This window comes from Mesoplodon mirus (genome assembly GCF_964341445.2).
Source record: "Mesoplodon mirus genome assembly, chromosome: 4".
NCBI classification, from domain to species: domain Eukaryota; kingdom Metazoa; phylum Chordata; class Mammalia; order Artiodactyla; family Ziphiidae; genus Mesoplodon; species Mesoplodon mirus.
This window is the reverse complement of record NC_138979.1, coordinates 154,211,515-154,228,649: the sequence shown is the minus strand read 5'-3', so window position 1 is coordinate 154,228,649 and position 17,135 is coordinate 154,211,515. Positions and strand designations below refer to the sequence as shown.

The following is a 17,135-nucleotide window of genomic DNA, read 5'->3' as shown; positions in this document are numbered from 1 at the left end:
GGCCCACAGAAGGGGAAGTGCCCGTGTGGGGATCGAACTCCCCAGGCACAGGGTCATGGTGGTGCTGGGGGTGGAGGGCGCGCTGGACATGCCCCTGATAGGTATGTTCCAGGGTGATCCCTGCCCACGGCCCGGCAGGCTGGGAGAAGGGAGGGGTGTGGACAGGTGGGGCAGGGTTGGGGGCTCCTGTCTGTGGAGGAGCTGGGGAGGGACAGGGGCCAGGAGAGCACAGCAGCCCGCAGCACTTCACCCCCTCTGTCCTTCACTTCTCTCAGTGCAGAGGCCCAGGGGAGAGACCCGGGGGTGCATGCCCTCCCTGCCTGCAAGCACATGTGCACACAGTGAATTTCAGGTCCCCAAGCCCTGCACTTTCACTTCTCTTGGCTCCCCAGCTGCCTCAAAAGTTGTCACCTTCGGGAGCAAAGGCCCGAGTCACCCCTGCTCAGAGAGCCTGGCGGGGGTGGGGGGGAGGGAGGAGGGTGGCCATGGGCATCAGCACAGGGTGGTGCCGCTGTGGTCCACCCTGCTTGGCCGTCCACTGGGGGATGGGGGCAATTCCCACCCCCGGTCACACACTATTCTCAGCTTCTGAGCAGCCAGTCCATCCCTCTGTAAGGCTGGGCTGGATCTGATCTCTGTCCCTGGGCTCGTGCAGAAGGTACAGTTTATCCAAGGGATTTTCAGGGAAGCTTCAGCACCTTCATATTAAAGCAAAAAAAAATGTCGAAGTCTCTATCAGATGGTCAAGTCTTAGGGCTCTATTAAAAATATGTATGTGGCAAGGGGCATTATAAAGTCAGATTTATATCAGCTTGTAGTCAGTTACCGACGTTGATAGGAAGGGTCTTGACAATAATAATAAAATAATAAAATGAAATAAATATGAGGGTAGTGGGATTGCGGATAGAGAGTTTTAGCACACATTTTGTTGGTGTGCTTGTTTCTGCACGTGTAGTTGTGCTTGGCTCCCCAAATGGTAAAACAAATGCTCTACATCGTCTGTCTTCCGTGAGGTTCTTGACTGACCTTGAGAACAGATGTACCCACTACAGGGGGAAGGTGAGAGTGTAATTTGAAGCTAAATTGAGAATGGAGCTGGATTCTAAAATTATATCCCTGCTCAGATTTACAAGTGTGTACACATTCACCCATGGCACAAGAAGCGCCGAGTCCTGGCCCCCGTGTGAACTGCCTGGGATCCATTCCAGGCCCTCATCTCTGGATTAACCAGACCTGGGCAAGCAGGATGGCAGAGAGGAGGTGGCAGTCTCCAGGAGAGGCCCCATGGCCTGGGTGTGATGAGTGTCTGGTGCTGAGCCTGGAGCCTGGAGTTGTGTTTGCCTTGAGGTTGCCTCTCTGGCTGGCCTGGTGGCTCGGAGCTGGGGGCAGTTTAAGCGAATGAACTCCTCCTCTTTAATTCCAGGGACAAATGGAAGCCACCCATCCACTAACCGAGAATCAGCTGAGCCCTGGGGCTGATGCTTGCCCACACTGTTGAGAATGGCACCGAGGCCCAGCCAGGCACCGGGACAAAGGTTAACCCGGGACACTCCTGGACAGTGATCCTGATGTCTGTTCAGAGCCGCGCACTCAAGGGTGTGATAAGTGAGTATGTTACTGGCTCCCAGGGGATCAGTGGCCCTTCCTACCTCAGCAGCATGGGCACAGGCCTGAAGGTTCCAGTTCTGAGCCTGCTTCCGGTCCAAGGGGCTGTCACAGGGCTATGGTCCTGGAATGGGAGGGGGTTTTCCAGCAGTTTCAGGTCATGTCATATGCTAAAGCCATTGTATAGCCACATGGCCTCTAAGAACTGGGTCAGACCCAGATGGGCTGACATGAGTGATGTGAGACACCCAGCACTTAGGAGATGGCATCTTCCCCAATTCTCTTTCTTATCTGTATGCTCATGGGTGCTTTGGGCCCTGGGCTTTACCTCTGTGCAGTAGGAACTGGATCTCACCTAGGCTTCCAGACTCTGCCCAGAAGCCATGAGTGTTTTGTGTGGCCTTGGGTAGAGCATCTAGGGCACTGGATGGTGAAGGCTTTGTGGTGCCTTAGCTGCCATAAACGTGGCCACCAGGGCGTCAAGAGGAGCAAGTTCTCTGCTGCCTCTGCCTTGTTTCAGCCATATCTCCTCCTCAGTCCAGAGGAGTGGCATGTAGGGCGAGGGGCCCCCTGGCTGGGGAGTCTCACCTGTCCTCACATAGCCTTTCTTTCCAGCCTCAGCCTCTGGTTTTTCCTTGATGACGCTTTAAAAAATGACTGTTGGCTGCTCTCCCAAGCCCCAGAGGCTGTCCAGCCTAAAGGCTGTTCTGTCTGAAGAGGGCAGACAGTCCCACTGTGGGACCAGGAGCCAGCAGGCAGAGAGCTCCCCCAGAAACCAGGGCAGGGAGCACTGGTCGGTTTGCACTCTTGACTGGACAAGTTTTAGGAGCTGTTGGACTGGTCCCTGGGAGCCCAGAGCCCTTAGCTTCTACGTAGGAGTTTGCAGAGAGGGAAAGGGTAACCGGGTATTTCTCAGCTTTAGATAGATCTTGACTCCACTGCTAGTTGAGAGTTTAAAACTCAAGGCTAGAATCTATTTTTCAGTCAACCGAGGCTTGCAAAATCAGCTTGTGATTGGAGGGTCTTTCAGGAAGTGTGTTATCGAGTTGATTTATAGCCGGGGTGGTGTGAGAGAGCCTGGACTGTGGGAGTGGGCTCGGGGGTAGAGAGATGGTCGTGGAGGCCACTGTGGGAACGCGGTGACTCAGACGGAGACCTATTCCCCACATTACACAGAATTCCCCAGAACAACCTACACCGTCAGCCTTAAAACAGTTGTACCCTTTTGTTCAGTGATACCACTTGTAGAATTGTTCATTAAGAAATCTTTCATTAGGAAATAGTTCCAGCAAAGAAAAGGGCTGAATTCTCTTGTTACAGGCATGAAAAAGATGTTCTTGTGGTGTCATTGTCAGAGTAGAAATGGGAAACAGTTGTTCTCCCTTTGTTGAACAGCTAGGTTAAGTAAATTATAGATTTCCACTTGGTGGAATATTACACAGCCATTATAATAAGGAGAACATAGGAAATATGACAACTTGGAAACATGATTATGATGTAATGAGTGAAAGTGTCAGGTTACAGGATAAGTACATTATGGTAACTTGTAAAATAAACACATGAGAAAAGATCGCAAAGGGGAAATGATAATGGCTGCTAGTTTGCTGGAATTATGAATGCCTTTTCTTTCTATGATGCATGGATTTGTTTCTTTTAAAACTAACTTAAATCTCAATGAGTACACAACATACCATTAAAAGTGATTTTCTCTAAGATGTGGGATGATGGGGGACTTTTGCTTTCTATGTCATTCCTTTCTGCAGTGTTTAAATTTCAACTGTGAGCAAATGTCATTTTTGTAATCAGGAAAAAGAAAGACATTTAAAAATGCTAGATAAAAAAAAATTTAAAGGCTATATTTCCCAAGGAAGAGGAGAAGAGAAAGGCTGAGCTCTTTAGCTCTTTCTACCTGCTCTCATCAGTGTTTAAGGGCCTGCGCCTGTTTGGGCCCATTCATTCATTCATCAATCCATTCGTTCACAGGTATCAGTGGGTCTTACTGCCAGGCACTGTTCTAGGCACTAGTTACCCAGCAGTGAACAAGGCAGGGCCCTGCCCTTGTGGAACTTTCACTCTAATTGGGGGAGACAGACAATGAACAACTAGCAAAATATTGGAAAGTGAAAGCGCTATGACTAAAATGGGATGATGTGAGTGACGGGGAGGCTATTTTGGATCAGAGATTCCTCTGAGGGGTGATGGTTGAGCTGAGATCTGAATGACAACAGAGAGGCAGCCATGTAAAGTCTGGGAAGGGTCCTGCTGGCAACGCACAGGAACCCCAGCCTGCAGTCCCCACCCGCAGGCTGCCCTTTGTTGTCTGAGCCCTGGTAAGCCTCAGTGCCAGGCTGACTCCGTTCCCCAAGCCCACTTGCCCCCCCTGCACCTGCCAGTTGGGATTTGCTCAGCATCTGAGGCTGTCTGAAATCCTCCGCCGCCTGCTGCCCTGCACGGGTCGGTTGCTTCTGATACTCTGGCTGCTGTTGCTGCTGCAGGCACAGGGCTTCTCTGGGCAGCCTGCACGCTGGCCACTGCTCTTGGCTGGCATTTCCATGGCAGGGCTGGGGCGTCTGAGATTCCCGGCAGCATTGGGGCAGGCTGGCCATCGGGGAGACTCTGGGTAATGTGTGTTCTGGTGAGAGGTCTTTGAATGGCACGTGCCTTAAGGTCCAAAGGGGTGGCTGCTGCCATGGTCCTGTGAGGGTCGGCCGTGACCCTGGAGGATCTTCGTGTGGATGCTGCCAGAACGTGGCTTCAGAACAGAACTTGGCCTCTCAGAATAGACTGAGAGCCTTCAGGAGCTCTGACACCAGTTCTGGGCTTCGCTGATGATCTACCGAGCAGCTCACATCCTTCTTGCTTCCTGTGTCTCTCCATATACCATCTCAGCCTTCCACAAGCAGAAACTCAGAAAACGGTAGTGCCCTCAAAGGAGCCTGTAGTCAGGCTCAAGAACAGTGCAATGTGCTGACTGGGAGTGAAGGCTCTGGAGCTGGGTTCGAATCCCAGTTCTGCCTTGTGGAACTGTAAGAACTTAGGCTAATTTTCTAGCCTTTCTCTGCCTCAAATTCCCCATCTGTGAAATGGGCTTGAAGATTATCTGAGTTAATACATGGAAAGTACTGAGAAGAGTGCCTGATTATTACTGTGACTTGGGAAGTGGCAGGAGGACCATCCCAGGGAGCTTTCCTGGGGGGGCGCCCACGACAAGAGAGGGTGGAACTCTATGGCATTTGGGCAAGCCAGTGACCCCAGGTATCTTCCCCCACTTGCTTCCCTTCTGGCCCTGAAGCAAGCCCATGTTTTCCTCCCCCTCAACCTGATGACCACAGGGGAAGCTCAGGACTGTTTCAGAACTTGCATCTGGCACCCAGAGGTAAGGGTGACCGCCCACTCCTCATTAATTCCACTACCCCACCAGGAGACTGCACTCAGGGTTGCTCAAGCTGTGCCCCCAATGCCTTGTCCTCAGAGACCCCTGGAAGGCCTGTGCATCTCCCCAGAGCAGTGGTATTAATTAACTGTAATGGTTTTGTTGCCTGGGGATGGGGAGTGAAATTTGGGAAGTAAATGAGGTGAAAGAGGAAGGCTAGCCCAGCCTGTCTACATAGAAGGGGAATCCTGATTTTCTAGCAAGATGCTCCTCTGGACAAAAATTCCCAGAGTTGTCGTGTTGTTCCAGGAAGTTAAGATGCTATAAGGTGGGTTTTTTTGGCAAAACCAAGAACAATCATCCCATCTGGTTTTGCCTCCAGCCTGTCTTGGACTTTTATGGCGTTCTCTTCGCTCCTCTCAACTGCCCACTCTGCTCTCTGTCACCCTAAGGAATAGCTCAGCAGGTTCCAAGAGCAGCAGGTGAGCTACTCCTAGGGAGCAGGGCTCTGAAAGCCAGCCCTCCCCCTCCCCCACCTGTCTCCTCAGAGGGGCAGTGCCCTGTCCTGATGACTCTCCTTGGGCTCTGGCCCTTTGCTGGAACTCCGTGTGCCTGCCTCTTTCATCACACATGAGGGCTCTCGTACCTGAGGGCTGTTCCCTAAAATTCCGCTTGTGAAACCATCCACTGCTCTGCACGTTCTTTTCTCTGCTTTCAGTCTTGCCCACGCTCTCCTCTCTACTCCGCCCTGAGTTTTCATTCCTGGGCTGTCCCATCTTTATGTCCTGGTCCTCAGGATGGTTATGTCTGTCACCAGGAGAAAGAAGCAACATCCCGTGAACTGCTGGTTCCTCTTGATGCAGGTAGACCCGGGGCTCCGATCCCAGGGCTGAACAAGGAGGTACTGGAAGGGTCTGGGGCAACGGGCTCAGGTTGGGGGAGGCCAGGCAGGGATGGAGGCTGTTGGGCCCAGCAGCGGGAGGGGAGCCTGTCCTAGCTCAAAGTTCAGGCACAGCTCCGGTGACTATTAGAAGTGGGTTTGGGGAGTGGAGTTCTGAAAATCCACCCAGGCCAATGCCTGCCTTTAATTTTAGCATCTGTCCCATCACAGTGTGAGCTGCCATCCCACCTGACGACACTGTCTCACATCCCCGTCCCTGTCCTCACCCCCGCCTCCTGGCCCCCGCCAGCTCTCCCCATTCACCTTCCGTGGACCAGTCCAGGTCTCCTCAGACACGACCTGACCTCGCCTAGGTATGCTTCCCCTCCACCTACCCGCGTTCTTCCAGGCACAGAGATTCTAAAAACAGAATCCAGGCCCCAGGCTCGCCCTGTTCTCTCTCCCCACACCCTCTCTTCTGTTCGGCACTTGCCCTCTCTCCCTTTGACAGCTACTCCTTTAATCTTGCTTCTGCTCCATAGGGTTTGGGCGTCCAGCTCTTCCAAGTCACCTGCTCCGGGGGGTGGGCGTGGCTGGAGCCTCTGATCTGTAACCGACTGGGAAACCATTCTTGGCCTCCCCAAAAGATCAGACCAAGAGGCAAGGAGAGTAGGGTTTTAAAAGCAGCACCAGGGAGGGGACTGACCAGAGTGATGACTCCACCCGTTACATGAGGCTGCTGAAGAGCACGTCTGAAGAAGTCCCTTCTCCGGATCCTGGGGGACAGAGAGGCCAGGGCTACGAGTGCCTGTCAGGTGGACAGACCTGCGTTCAGAGGACCCTGAGTCGGGCAGGAGGCAGAGGGGTCTCCAGGCCACCACTGTCCACCCACCTCGGACTGCGGACCCCTCCTCGCTCCTCTGTGAGTTTCCCTGGAGCCCAAGCTCTCTTCTGGGCAGAGCTTAGCAACCTGTTGGGAGTTCAGCATAAAACTAGAGCTTGAGAAACTGTGCCAGGGATGCTGGCCCTTTCACTCACACTTCTTTTAAAGCGAGGCCCTCACAGGGTTGGTTCTGAGACCCCTCCCCTTTCATCACACCTCCTCAGCCACACGGGAGCTGGAAGCTCACGTCGATTCTCCTCAGCTGAGTTTTTGTTCCATGGGCTGTATGTGTGATTACTGTTTTCACGGGTAGCTTGGCTGCCGGGTTAGTGCTCTGGGTGGAGGTGAAGACCTGACTTGCTTGGCACAGAAGGCTGCCCGGCTGCTAGTGAGGACAGGGGCAGAAAGACCCTGCCACAGGTGGGAGGGAGAAGCTGACCGGGAATCCTGGCTCTGTGCCAGAAATGAAAGCCATCTTTTTTTGAGCATTTACTGTATCCCTAGTAGTGGCTATCTCTTAGCTCATTCCTCCTCGCTGTAACCCTCAGAGGTAGTTACTCTTATTCTCACTTTACTTATAAGGAAACTGAGACAGAGAGGTCAGGTAATGTGCCCTAGATCCCACAGGTGGGGGGTATTATCGTCCACAACACAAACCCAGGCAGTTAGGATCTGGAGCCCCTGCACTTAACCCTACACACCATTCACACCTGTGAGTCACGGTTTGTTGTTGGGCATGGCTCAGGAGGGAAGAATGGGCGTTAATTTTACACAACTTCAGGTTTCCTTAAGTTCATTTGTCTGGCAAATTTACTGAGCATCTTCTATATACAAGGCACTAAGATGATTAATATATAGTCATTCAACAAATAGTTTTAAGGAACTTCCCTGGTGGTCCAGGGGTTGAGACCCCGTGCTTCCACTGCAGGGGGTGCGGGTTCGATCCCTGGTTGGGGAACTAAGATCCCACATGCTGCGTGGCCAAAAAAAGAAAATAAAACAAACAAACAAACAAAAACAAATGTTTTTAAGATACCATTATTTTTATAAAAGTTATACATACTAGTTAGAAAAAAATTTTAGAGTCTACAGAAAAGTATAAAGATGGAAATAAAAATCACTTATGATGTCACCATCTAGAGATGATTGTGGCTAAATTTTTTGTATATTTACATGTATGTATGCCTTTGCAAAATCAAAATCATACTCAGCATTCCACTTTGAATCCTGCTTTTTTCTCTTAATGTTGTATTAAACATTCATCAGGTGGCTACTAGTGCTGGCCTCCAGAGGAATCATGGCAAAGATGAATGCTAACTGTTATCACAGAAGTGAACGGGGTGCAGAGGTGGACAGGGCAGTGGTCAGTTCCAGGGTTGCAGGTGTTTAGGAAAGTCTTCACAGAAGAGGAGCTGGATCTTGAAGAAGGATGATGGCTTCGCAGGCCATGGGTGGGGGAAGGGCACCCCAAGTAGCAAAGACAGCAATGGAGAGATCTGGAGGACAGGCTCCGAAGCAGGAGTGGATCACGATGGGCTTTGCCAGTCATGCCTAGTAAGGTTGAGCCTTACTCTGTAGATGTTAAAGATCCACTAATGGGCTTTAAGTGGGGAGAAACATTGGATGTGCATTTTAGAAAGACTGCTGTTTCTATACACTCTTTCAGAGTAGTGATGAGTAAATTGAAAGGAGCAAGGCAAGGCTGGGAGACTGGCTAAGTAGGAGACTATTGGAGTCATCCAGGTGAGAGATGATGGGGCTTGAACTAGAGCAGGAATGAGAAAGAGGAATGACAAGGAAGAGATGGATTTCAAAGATGTTTAAGAGGTAGAAAGGATAGGAGTTAATGGCTGACTTGGTGGCTTTGCCATGTGACTTGCTTGGGCCAACAAGATGTTAGTGGGTGTGACTTAACAACTTAACTAGTATTGAAAAGCACCAGTGCAGTTGGGTTGCTCGCTCTTGGGCCTCCACCCTTGCCATGAGAAGACCTTGCCAGGGCTAGTCCACTAGGCCCAGAAGAAGGACAAGAGGCAAGTGGAGCAGAACCATCCCAGCCAAGCATAGGACAGAGCCCCCAGATGACTCACAGCCTTGTGACTGAGGCCAGCCAAGATCTGTCAACCCATAGGCACGTGAGTTGTAATAATAAATGAGAGTTTATTTAAGCCATTGAGTTTGGGGATGATTTGTTATGTAGCAATTGCTGAGTGACAGGAACGTCTTCATTCTTTTTATATATATATATATATATATATTTATTTATTGGCTGCGTCGGGTCTCAGTTGTGACACGCACAGCATCTTTCGTTGCGGTGCACGGGCTCTTCGTTGCGCGTATGGGCTTAGTTGCCTGACCAGGAATCGAACCAGCGTCCCCTGCACAGCAAGACTGACTCAACCACTGGACCACCAGGGAAGTCCCAAGAATGTCTTCACTCTTGAACTGAATGCTTACTGTGTGCAAGGCACTATTCTAGGCACCTGGGGATGTGGTGCTGAATCAAAATCCTTACTTTCAGGGAGTTCAGGTTAAAGGGGGGAAGTGGCAGAGGAAGCAAGAATGACCTCTCTCCGCTAACTGGGTGCATGGTGGTACCATTAATCAAGATGGGGGTCAGGGCTTCCCTGGTGGCGCAGTGGTTGAGAATCTGCCTGCTAATGCAGGGGACACGGGTTCAAGCCCTGGTCTGGGAGGAGCCCACATGCCACGGAGCAACTAGGCCCGTGAGCCACAACTACTGAGCCTGCGCGTCTGGAGCCTGTGCTCCGCAACAAGAGAGGCCGCGATAGTGAGACGCCCGCGCACCGCGATGAAGAGTGGCCCCCACTTGCCACAACTAGAGAAAGCCCTCGCACAGAAATGAAGACCCAACACAGCAAAAATAAATCAATAAATTAATAAACTCCTACCTCCAACATCTTCTTTAAAAAACACACACACACACAGAGCCCAGGCTTTACCTCCTTTGTGAAAGCAACATTAAAAAAAAAAAAAAAGATGGGGGTCATACAATCCCTGAGGTGGACCTGGGTGACCTGGCCTGAGGCGGCACCTCCAGCGGGAGGCCCTCCGTACTTGCCTCGCAGCAAGGGAAGGTGACCAGCCCTTCTGCTGGACAGAGGACAAGCGGTCCCCTCCCAGCGTGGGACAAGATGCGCTGACAGTCGGGCACCAGTAGGGACGGGAAAGCTGCTGGGGCTGGAACCGCCTTCCCACTTCACCCTCCCGGGCCCTGAGGGGCTGCTGTTCGGTGCCGTGGCCGGAGCAGCGAGGGGAGCTGGAGCCTGAGGCCAGAGGCCTGGGCTCCTATCACCGGCCGGTCCTCCCACACTCCCTGTGTCGAGTTGTGTGCTGGGTGCTCCTTTAACTGCATAATTTAAAAAGAAAAAAGAAGCTAAGAGTGGACCCAAACTTTGCGCAAAGTGTTCTAATTTCCACAAAAAAAGAAGAAAAAAGATGGGGGTCATAGGAGATACTGGGGGGGGAAGATAATGAGTTTGATTTGGGAAAGGAACATGGGGTGCCTATGTGACACTTAGGTGGAGGTGTTTGGGAAGGAGTGGGGTAAATAGGTGTAGAACACGGGAAAGCTGTTTGGCTGGGGACTGGGGACTGAAAGTTATCAACAGTGAAACAAAATCATCTGTACCAAAGAGAGACAGTACCTGCTGTGGATATTCAGGGGAGGAAGAAAGGATTTGTGGTTGGGAGGATGAAAAAGATTTTGTTCTGAAGGTAACCTGTAAGCTGGGTTTGTACTTGTGGAGGCAAGAGGAGAAAGGCACATAAAACACAATAGGTGGGATGGTGGTAAGACGCGGAGAGCTGGACTGTGAGAGTTAGGCTGAAAAAGTAGATTGGAGTGAGATCAGGGAGAGTCTTGAATGCCAGGCCAAGGACACTGCAGCGTTTCATTAGAAAATGGGGAACCACTGAATGTTTTTGAGCAGGGGGGTGACATTAGGCACGCATGTCTAGGAGATGGCTGAAGTATGATGAGTTTTGAAGTTGAAATCAAAAGATACGGATTCTAGTCTCACCTCTTCCATTCAGTGGCCCTGGGATATGGGGCAAATGACTTCTCTCTGAGCTTCCACTACCTCTCTTAAAAAATGGAAGTCAAACTACCTGCCCGTCACGCGAGTCTTAATTTAGTAAGAACCAATGACAAAATGTGAATGAAAGTGATTGGAAGACCACCAAGCAATGTGCATGGGTAGGCATTATTGTGACTAGGTCTGCTTTAGCTGAAACGTAAGGCTGGGATTCCCAGACAGGTGGGCAGACTGCAAATGTCATCTTGTTAACCTCTGTTCCTTCTACCACCTCGGAGAGAGGACTGCCAGAGGTGTCAGCCTGGAGTCCACTGGCAGCTGGCAGAGCTGGGGTTCATGTTCTGCTCTGCCTGCCCGTTTTTTTTTTTTTTTTTTTTTTTGCGGTACGCGGGCCTCTCACTGTTGTGGCCTCTCCCGTTGCGGAGCACTGGCTCCGGACGCACAGGCTCAGTGGCCATGGCTCACGGGCTCAGCCGCTCCGCGGCATGTGGGATCTTCCCGGACCGGGACACGAACCCGTGTCCCCTGCATCGGCAGGCGGACTCTCAACCACTGCGCCACCAGGGAAGCCCTGCCTGCTCATTCTTGGTATAACCCTGAACTCTCCCACCCCACCCTCCACATAAATGACGTGTCATTTAGAGAACGCCTGCTCAGGGGAGGACTGTACCAAGGCCATGGAACAGAGGACCAGGAGACAGCTGCTGCCATCAAGGAGTACACAGGCTGGTTGGATAGTAACTAGGGGTGGCATTGAGTAAAGGGTCAAATGAGTGGTCCACACAGTCACTGGTGGAGGGCCAGGGCAGTCTTCAGAGAAGCATGGTGGGGCCTTGAAGGCCAGTGGGGTTTAAAAGAGAGCATCGGAAGGGAATGAGAAGTAAAGGGGAGGACTCTCTCCTCTGTCAGGTTTCCACTGGTTTCCTCTCAATATGGAAACTAAACACCAAAACCCCACTTAATGGAGCAGTTAAAAACAAATGCGACCACAATAAGCAACCACTTCACACCCATTAGAATGGCCATCATCACGAAACCAGAAAATAAGTGCTGGCAAGGATATGGAGAAATTGGAACCCTTGTGCATTGCTGGTGCGAATGTAATATGGTACAGCTGCAGTAGAAAACAGCAAGGCCACTCCTCAGAGAATAAAAACAGAATTACCATATGATCCAGCAATTCCACTTCTGGGTAAATACCCAAAAGAACTGAAAGCAGGGACTCGAACAGATATTTGTACACCCATGTTCAGAGCAGCATTATTCACTATAGACAAAAGGTGGAAACACCCAATAATGGATGAATTGATAAACAAAATATATCTAGGTAGATCACAATAGAATATTATTTAGCCTTAAAAAGGAAAGAGGGGCTTCCCTGGTGGCGCAGTGGTTGAGAGTCCGCCTGCCGATGCAGGGTACACGGGTTCGTGTCCCGGTCCGGGAAGATCCCACATGCCACGGAGCGGCTGGGCCTGTGAGCCATAGCCGCTGAGACTGCGCGTCCGGAGCCTGTGCTCCGCAACGGGAGAGGCCACAACAGTGAGAGGTCCGCGTACCGCAAAAAAAAAAAAAAAAAAAAAAAAAGGAAAGAAAATTCTGACACATGCTACAACATGGATGAACCATGAAGACGTTAGGCTCAGTGACATAAGCCAGTCACAACAGGACAAATACTGCATGACTCCACTTAAATGAGATACCTAGAGTTGTCAAATTCATAGAGACAAAGTAGAATAGTGGTTGCCACGGGCTGGAGAGGGGATGGGGAGATAGTGTTTAATGAGCTCAGAGTTTCAGTTTGGGATGATGAAAACATTTTGGAGATGGATGGTGGTGATGGCTGCACAACAATGAGAATGTACTTAATATCACTTCAGTGTATACTTTAAAACAGTTAAAATGGTAACTTTTATGTTATGTATATGTTCACATGCACACACATAAAAGACACATGTGACGGGCTGCTTAGAAAGAGCTCACTTGAAGTATGAGTGATGTGGAACTCACTTGAGTTTGAGAAGAAGTGGGGGAAGAGATGGGGACCCCAGTGGGTGGGCCTAGTGAAAAATTAGCAAGTAGACTGGAAATGGGGGTACTTTTCCACTGACTACCAATCATCCTAAGAAGTTATTATAGGGAGTGTAGTAGACACCTCTCTCCAAGTAGCACTTGAGTAGCGTTTCTCAGAGGAAGCCAGTGGGGCTGTTTGTTTTCCTCCTTTTGTTTCTCATGCCTACCTGGCTCAGGTAAGGAATATGAAATAAAGTAATGAACATGGAATAGGGTTAGGAGTATGATGAGTAACTAAAAGAGAAAGGTAGAGGCAGGTTTGAAATCCCCTCCGGCCTGGTCACTCCAGAGACTTGGGGTGGGCAAGTCTGGGGGCCTCCTCCCTCACTTGTGTCTCCTTTGCGTCCCTAACAGCCAGCCCCAGTCAGCGCCATGGCTTCCGCCGAGCCCCTGACGGCGCTGTCCCGCTGGTACCTGTACGCCATCCATGGCTACTTCTGCGAGGTGATGTTCACGGCGGCCTGGGAATTCGTGGTGAACTTTAACTGGAAGTTCCCGGGGGTCACGAGCGTGTGGGCGCTCTTCATCTACGGCACGTCCATCCTCATCGTGGAGCGCATGTACCTGCGCCTGCGTGGCCGCTGCCCGCTGCTGGTGCGCTGCCTCATCTACACGCTCTGGACCTACCTGTGGGAGTTCACCACCGGCTTCATCCTGCGCCAGTTCAACGCCTGCCCCTGGGACTACTCCCAGTTCGACTTTGACTTCATGGGCCTCATCACCCTGGAGTACGCCGTGCCCTGGTTCTGCGGGGCCCTCATCATGGAGCAATTCATCATCCGCAACACCCTCCGCCTCCGCTTTGACAAGAACGCCGAGCCCGGGGAGCCCAGCGGCCCCCTGGCCCTGGCCAACGGCCACGTCAAGACTGACTGAGCCGGGGGAGCGGTGGGGGGCTGGGGGGCTCTCATGGATCCTGTGGACAAGGGTACCAAGCTGGTAGGGTTGCCCCCTCTGTACAGCACAAGCCCTGCCCCGTAGGGCACACGGAGCCCCCATGCCCCACTCCCGCCACCGTGGGCGGGCATTGGGGGCGTGGTCAGGCCTTGGGGGCGGGGCGTGGAGGCGGCAGGGGCACTTCGGGTAGGGTCCGTGGATCTCAGCCCAGCTCAGGGGCGGGAGGCCTGTGGCTACACAGGGACGGGACTATGTGGGTGACTTTGGAAGCAGCAGGCCCTGTCCTGACTAAGGGACACTGAGAATGGAGCAGAAGGTGGGAGGCAAAGCCTGAGGAGGCTTTGGGCTGCTGCGGCGGCCACCTGCCTCCCTCTCACCTGGTTTAGTTGGGCTTTGGCTGGTTCCATTAGGCAATATTCAGGTGCTTGCTTGCAACCAATACCTCCCCCAGGGGCCTGCTGAGCTGCAGCCTAAGAAGAGACTGGGCAGCCGGGAGGCTGCTGGGCAGGAGTGCTGGTCTGCAAGGGCTGGGAGGTCTTCCCTTGGCTCCTTTCCCCTCCCCCAGGGTCCCACGCTGATCCCTTGGCCTTCGGGGGCTCCCCCCCTGGTGCTGGATTCCCACCAACCTTGGGCTTTTGGAGGTTTCAATCCCTGTGTGTTCGGCAGCATTTCCCCCTTTTCTCTTATTTTCAAAGTCTTTACCACTAGCAGCCCCTTTATCCATGTAAGCACCCCACCTGCCCCACCCACAACTCCCTAGGCAACACAGCAGCTGCCAGAGATAGAGCCCTGAGCAGACCCCTCCAACCCTCTTGCAGCCTTCCCTCCACTATTGTCGATGGCCCGATTCCTGAGAAGTCCCCCCTTATGCCTCCCCACCCGCCCCGGTCTGCGGGGTTGTGGCAGGGCCCCTGGTGCTCACCTCCTTGCAGTGGCTAAAAACTAATGAGACCCCCAACGCACAGTCAGGCCATCTTGGGCCCCATGGATCCACAGTGGGGACCTAGAGACAAATCAGTGTGAAGGGGGGAAGTTGGGCGGTAAAGGTGCCTGACTGGTTTATTTTCAAACCAGCCGGGGCAGTCTAGCTTTCTAGGTGGTGGAGGAGCAGGTATGCAGTGGTGGAGAGTCATGGAGACTGAGGGAGGGAGAAAGAGAGGGCCTTTCAGCTTTGGGAGGGTCTTCGAAGCATCCTTAGTGGGAATGGGTCAGGTCTGGTTCTGCCATAGCCCCAGCCCTGCAGCAAAACCTCCTCAGCCCTCCCAGAAAGGCTGACCCACTGAGCGTGCTCCTTAAACAGTATTAACCCTGCCGTGCTCATGGGCATTGTCATCTCGGTTGCCCCGCCTTCCTGAGTGACAGGTCCATTGCTGGCAGCAGACAGGTGAAATCCTAACTCCAGCCCACTTCCAGCTCTGCCCCCTCCCTGAGGGGAGGGGTCCATCAGAACGCAGCCTATCCCATGGTACATGGTCTCTTCTTGACCACACTATGACTCTTAGGTAGAAATCAGCCTTTCCCTTTTTATAGAACATTAAAAGTGATAATACCACCTGTGGAGAGAATCTCCTCTTCTTGCTGTACTGCTCCACCTAGACTGTGCAGACAGCACCAGCTAGGGCACAGGCCAGGGTGGGGATGCTGGGGGTGGGCAGGGGTGGTGTCCTGGATTGGGAGAAAGGCTGGGAGACTCTGCCTTTGGCAGGGTTGTGTTCTGCAGTGACCCTGTCCAGGACAGTTTGAAGGGCGATCCCCAGCCTCTATGTCCTGGGCAGGCTCCTCCAGTCCAGGCACGACCTACATTCTGCAGGGGTTAACCCTACCTTTGATTTTACTGTGGCCCCAATTCAAGGGCTTGGGGGCTTCTAGGGGTTCAGCCTTCCAGTGGGGGTCAATTGCTTTCCATCTACAGGTGGAGGGGATTCCAGAGGAAGAATAGTGTCTGGTTCCCGGTTCTGTCTGAGTAATTGTTTCCTCGGTCTTTTCCCCTTGATCCACATTATCTCGGTCTCCTGGACCCCACTACCCCTCTAAGCCCCTTAGACCACACTACTCACCTTTGTTCTCCCCTCCACGACAGAATCTGGTGGTCAGCTTGTTGATGTCTCCCAGCCCAAGGCCTCCATGATTCTCTGCCAGAGCAAGCCCTTGGGTGGCCCGCTGGGTCTGGCTGCTCCAGAGGTTGCCCTGTCTGTTCCCTGGCACTATCTCTCTGGGCCCTATAAAAACTCCCAAGTGCGAGAGGTCCCCAAGTAAACCTGCCTGCCTGGCAACGTGCAGAGCATTGTATTTCTGCTTCATCCAGGTGCCCTGAGGCTCCTATTCTCCCTCGTAGGGGACAGAGCCCCTAGCAAAGGGAGGTGATGACCTGGAGCTTGATCACAGGATCTGTGTGTCTTCAGGGCCCCAATCCCATAGTGCCCAAGGACTCAAAGTTTGGAGTAATCCCAGCCCTGCAAAGCAGAGAATCTGCTTACTTTTTATGAACCTCTGGTGTCCTGGGCCTCTCTCCACAGGACATGGCAGCATCTCTGAGTCACAGATTGCCATGTGCTGCCCTGCATGGTTGAATCGCTTCTGACATCTGCTAGGCATCCTGTCCCTTGTGCTGTGTCCCCTCCAATGCCAGTGAGTCAAAATGGTCTATGCTTATTCACAGCAATAATACCTAGGGAGTGCCCATGAAGTCCTTTTGTCGTGGTCCCTCGCTTTCTGCATGGGTCTCCTGGGGAGACAGCCACTGAGTGGGTCAGTTAGGAGAACCTGTATTTATAGAGCTCTGGGCTATGCAGACATCATCACAGGGGACGCAGAAAATTGGGAGGCTCAGGCCTGGAGGACTTACGGCTAAGGCAGGGAGAGCACCTTCCACTCTGAGGCCACCCCAGGCCTGGAGGAGCGGCAGTCCCTGCTCTACAAAAGGGCCCTTGAGGCGGGTGGGACTGTGTCCCAGCTGTGGCAGCTCTTCAGAAGGATACCTGCCTGCTTTGTGCACCCATTGCCTGCTCTGTCTCCATTGGTCTCTTTGTCTCTTTCTTTTCACATTCATGCACACAAAATATACTGGTGTTTGTGTTCCAGGACTGGCTCTGACCCATCTCTGTTTCTTCTGTTTTGGAGCCCCTTCCCTAGGAGCTGCTGGAGGCCAGGCCCTTCACACTCTGGCATCACACTGTCCTGAAGCATGCTGGACGGGGCCATGCTGTGGAGAGGGCAGGTGGCATTCTCCACCAGTCCTTTCCACGATCTCTGTGCTGACCATCTCTGGTAACCTGAATTCTCCACCCGACCCCCGACTCCCCATCATAATCTGGTCCAGTCCTGACTTTGGGACCAGGCTGTACGGCAGATGGGGAGGCCCAGGCA

At 52.3% G+C, this 17,135-nt stretch overlaps 1 protein-coding gene across 3 annotated transcripts; it reads left to right on the top strand.

Annotated features, from left to right (window-relative positions):
* Positions 1–1,517: 1,517 nt before the first annotated feature.
* Positions 1,518–16,832, top strand: TMEM229B (transmembrane protein 229B). Of its 3 annotated transcripts, none has more exons than XM_082617805.1 (2): positions 1,518–1,605; positions 13,227–16,832. In XM_082617805.1, exon 2 carries the CDS (start codon positions 13,245–13,247, stop codon positions 13,746–13,748), a length of 504 nt encoding a protein of 167 aa, XP_082473931.1. In that variant the 5' UTR covers positions 1,518–1,605; positions 13,227–13,244; the 3' UTR covers positions 13,749–16,832. The 3 variants fall into 3 exon arrangements, with proteins under 3 accessions (XP_082473931.1, XP_082473929.1, XP_082473930.1); XM_082617803.1 differs by lacking the exon at positions 1,518–1,605 and adding an exon at positions 6,465–6,780; XM_082617804.1 differs by lacking the exon at positions 1,518–1,605 and adding an exon at positions 8,047–8,876.
* The last annotated feature ends 303 nt before the right edge of the window (positions 16,833–17,135 follow it).